At 51.1% G+C, this 4087-nt stretch overlaps 1 protein-coding gene across 1 annotated transcript; it reads left to right on the forward strand.

The window, feature by feature from the left end:
- Positions 1–955: 955 nt before the first annotated feature.
- Positions 956–4001, forward strand: LOC123255704 (galactokinase-like; the record flags this gene model as incomplete). Its single annotated transcript, XM_044684453.1, has 5 exons — positions 956–1165; positions 2614–2803; positions 3070–3192; positions 3415–3550; positions 3734–4001. Coding segments are annotated over exons 1-5 (882 nt in total), but the record flags the coding sequence as incomplete, so codon positions are not given.
- Between the last annotated feature and the right edge of the window lie 86 nt (positions 4002–4087).

Below are 4087 nucleotides of genomic sequence, written 5' to 3' on the forward strand. Positions count from 1 at the left end.
TATATAGATATAGATATAGATATATACACACATATACATATACCTATACACACACATTTATTCATTTATTTATATGTGTATATATATATGTATAGTTTTAAGCTTAAAATTATACTAAGACTTTTAGGACATCCTATCACTGATAGTATACCTTTTATACTTGTATTAATGTATAGGATGGCTTTGGGGATCCGCTGTATATCACAGACATACAGTGAATCCTTTATACTTGTTATTATATATAGGAAGATTTTTGGAACACCCTGTATATTACAGATATCCAGACCCTTATTATAGATGACTTCCATCTCCATTGACAATTTTCCTTCGTATCTTTAACTGTACCGATTTTATTCGTTAACGGCACTTTGCACGTCTCCGGGGAAGCAAAGCCCACTTTCCTGCCTTTCGGGGAGTCCAGCAGCGGTTCCCTCCCACTCATGCAGTCCCAAGGTTCGCCTTTTTCCCCCCGGGCACCTTCTCCTCTCAGCAGAGGACGCCAGACAATCCCGCCTCCACCGCCACCCAACGTTGGCAAAAGCAGCCTCGGGGTGTTTTAGGGCAAAAGGAGGCAAGCTCGGGGCTTTAACTTCTCTGGGCTTCAGTATCCTCTGCAAAATGCGGGAATTGGTCTAGATGATCCCTTCTAGTTCTAGATATAAGCTACGATGACAGGAACCCATCCTGCACCACTGCAGCCCAGTTCCACGCGCGTATGCACGCACACGACCGCACGCACGTTCGCCCGATGCCCCACTGGGAGACTCAAAGCGGAATTCGATTGGGGGAGGAGCGTGAGGCGCCTGCCCGGTGCAGTATTGGAAGGGTTCGGACGTTGGAACGTTTCCGGAGGGGTTGACTCGTCCGGAGCTGGGCCGGCTCGTGCTGGATACGGAGCAGCCAGTTCGAGGCTCCGCCCCAGAGCATATACAGGCGTGATTAGGGAGGCCTTGGCTCTACTCTCAGTCTAGAGCTTGGCGCAGGGAGGACAGCAAGCGCTATGTCTGCTTCCCGGGTACCAGAAGTCCATGAGCTGTTGGAGAAGGCTCGGAAGGTCTTCCAGAAGGAGTTCGGGTCCGAGCCCACAGTGGCCGTGTCTGCGCCTGGCCGGGTCAACCTAATCGGGGAGCACACGGACTACAACGAGGGCCTGGTGCTGCCCATGGTGAGGGACCCGAAGCTCGGGGGTGGGAGGGTAGAACTTCACAGACCTCCCCGCCCCTAGGTTAAGGTCTTTTTTAAGGGAAACTGACGCGTCCATTTTACTGTAGCGAGGGAAAACGCTCCTTGTGCAAGGGAATTCCCTCCTTCTGCAGGGGAACACTTGCTCCTTGTACGAAGGAATGAGTTCTTCGTGCGAGGGAATGCGCTTTTTTTTTTGCGAGGGAACACTTGCTCCTTGTACGTGGCGGGAGTGGCAGGGGGAAAGCCACATGGGCGAGTAGTAGAGCCGGTTTACCGTCGTGACTTTTCCCCCTGTTAGTGGAAAGGAAGAAGGAAGAGTCACGGGGGAAAATAGAAATTTGCTGAGATAAAGTGTGTGCGTGGCTGCTGCTGCCCCGCTTTCCCCCAGGCTTTCAGTGAGTGCATTTCATTGGATTGCTTGCTCAAGGCCTTACAGGTAGCAGTTTTCAAAATCCCGAGGCTCGTTTTGGAGAGGGTAAGGCGAAATCCCATGGCAGACACCCTAGAGGTACTTCTTTTTTTAACCCTTAACTTCTGTCTTGGAGTCAATGCTGTGTATTGGCTCCTAGGCAGAAGAGTGGTAAGGGTAGGCAATAGGGGTCAAGTGACTTGTCCAGGGTCACACAGCTGGGAAGTGTCTGAGGCCAAATTTGAACCCAGGTCCTCCTGTCCCTGGGCCTGGCTCTCAATCCACTGACCACCTAGCTGCCCCCTCTAGAGGTACTTCTATAGAATAGACTATGAAAATTGAAAGCTGAAAGAAACTTGAGAACTTTTCCGGTGGCTCTTTTCTCTTACCTGAAAAAGGACCGGTAAAAAAAAAATTAAGCTTGAAAGGGACCTGAGAGAGTTTCTAGTGTGTATGTTTCCCCTCTTTTATCCAAGTCCCAGATATAGTTATGGCACAACCTAGGAAATCTCTGCCATCCAAGGCCATTCTGCTATCTCATTGCTGTTTAAATAGGTAGGTGGGGAGGTTCAAGGTTAGAGAGTCCATCTCTGGATTACTCTTCCCATTTAAGAGTTCTGGGCCCCTTTGCTGCTGTGTTCTCCCTGTGACCTCTTCTCCTCTACTTGGTGCTGGGAGCTCTGCTTCATGGGGCAGAGTCCAGGCCTGTGTTTATTGTAGTAGTTGGCCTCATCCCTGAAGACCCAGGGGTGGGGGGTGGGGAGATATTAGAACCCCCACTGTCAGTTCTGTGCTAACAATTTTTCTGGGACCCCTTTCCCCCAGCCCTTCCTAGGTAGCTATAGAGATCAGCTTCCATTTCAGAGTCCAGGGAACTGAGAATAGTTTTGGAGGGAAGGGGAGTCCAAGGCCTGGGCTCTGGAGATTGTCTGTCCTTGCTACTTCCAAGTTTTAAATGTTTGGGAAGGTCCTGATGGATACCACAGGGTAAGGCCTTTATATTCTTCCTCTCTCGTCAGGCTCTGGAGCTGGTGACAGTGCTGGTAGGAATTCCACGGTCTGATGGCCTCATCTGTCTCATAACAACCTCAGAGCATGCTGATGAGCCAAGGCGGGTAGAGTTCCCAGTGCCCACTGCAGAGCAGCCTTTGGAACCTGGGGTACCATGTTGGGCCAACTACATGAAGGGGGTGATACAACATTATCCAGGTATGGGGTTGGGAGGAAGGAGGAGAGGAGTTCCTCTGGACAACGACTATATTTTCCAGGAACTGCTGGATAAGAGTTGATTGGGAGGAATTGGTATCTTGGCCTGGTGGGGGTAACCTTCCTAGATATTGGGTCCCTCTATCCTTTAGGGATGTAGACCACAGGCATCCTTTTACGGGCCAGCCACCGCTACTTCCTAAGTAGGTCTCACTTTTGACCTCTTTGACCCAGGACCTCATTTCTCAGCTCCCTAATTTTCTTTCTAGTCACTGGTCCCATCCCAGGCTTCAGTGTGGTGGTGGCCAACTCACTGCCTCTCGGGGGTGGGCTGTCCAGTTCCGCGTCCCTGGAAGTGGCAACTTATACCTTCTTGCAGCAGCTTTGCCCAGGTAACTTGTCCAGGCCCCAGCCTCCCTGCCCTGGGTTGGGAATCTTTCCCTGAATCCTCTCCCCCCACCCCCATACACATACTTTGGAAATAAGTCTTCCCCTTACATCCTTCCACCTTGGCCCAACACTAAACAAGACCCCAAGGGCAACCTCCTTCCTTGCCCCCTTGCACTCAACTTCCCATTACAGTCCTCCCACTACACCCCACCTATGTACCATAGACTCTGGGGCAGCAATCGTGCGTGCCCAGGTGTGTCAGCGGGCAGAGAACAGCTTTGCAGGGGTGCCCTGTGGCATCATGGACCAGATCATCTCACTGTTTGGGCAGAAGGGCCACGCACTGCTCATTGATTGCAGGTCAGGGACTTTGTTCCTCTTCTCTACTCTATTCCTGGTCTCCTTGCTGCTTCTCTCATCCTGGTGTTCTCACCCAGTCCAGAAAGGGCACAAGGGTGACTTTTTCTTCCTGGGCCTCTGGGGGTGGATAGCACCCATCAAATGACATGAGATGCAGACCCTTATTCTTTTCTCTCTCCCCAGGACCCTAGAGAAATGCCCTGTGCCCATGTCAGACCCAGGGGTAGCTGTGCTCATCACCAATTCCAACGTCCGTCACTCATTGGGTTCCACCGAGTACCCTATCCGGCGACGGCAGTGTGAAGCAGCTGCCAAGGCACTGGGCAAGAAGAGCTTGCGGGAGTTAGATATGAAAGGTCTAGAGGGTAAGGGATCTGTAAATATTGTCTTGGAAATGAGTGGGGTAATAGGAGTAGCACTCAGGACGTTGTGTTTAAGAGAGAGAGATAGAGAAGGGGAAGAGGGAGGAGAGAGAGAAGGGGAAGGAAGGAGGGGAGGGAAAGAAAGAGAGAGAGAGAGAGAGAGAGAGAGAGAGAG

This window comes from Gracilinanus agilis, unplaced genomic scaffold (genome assembly GCF_016433145.1).
Source record: "Gracilinanus agilis isolate LMUSP501 unplaced genomic scaffold, AgileGrace unplaced_scaffold5027, whole genome shotgun sequence".
In the NCBI taxonomy this organism is placed as follows: domain Eukaryota; kingdom Metazoa; phylum Chordata; class Mammalia; order Didelphimorphia; family Didelphidae; genus Gracilinanus; species Gracilinanus agilis.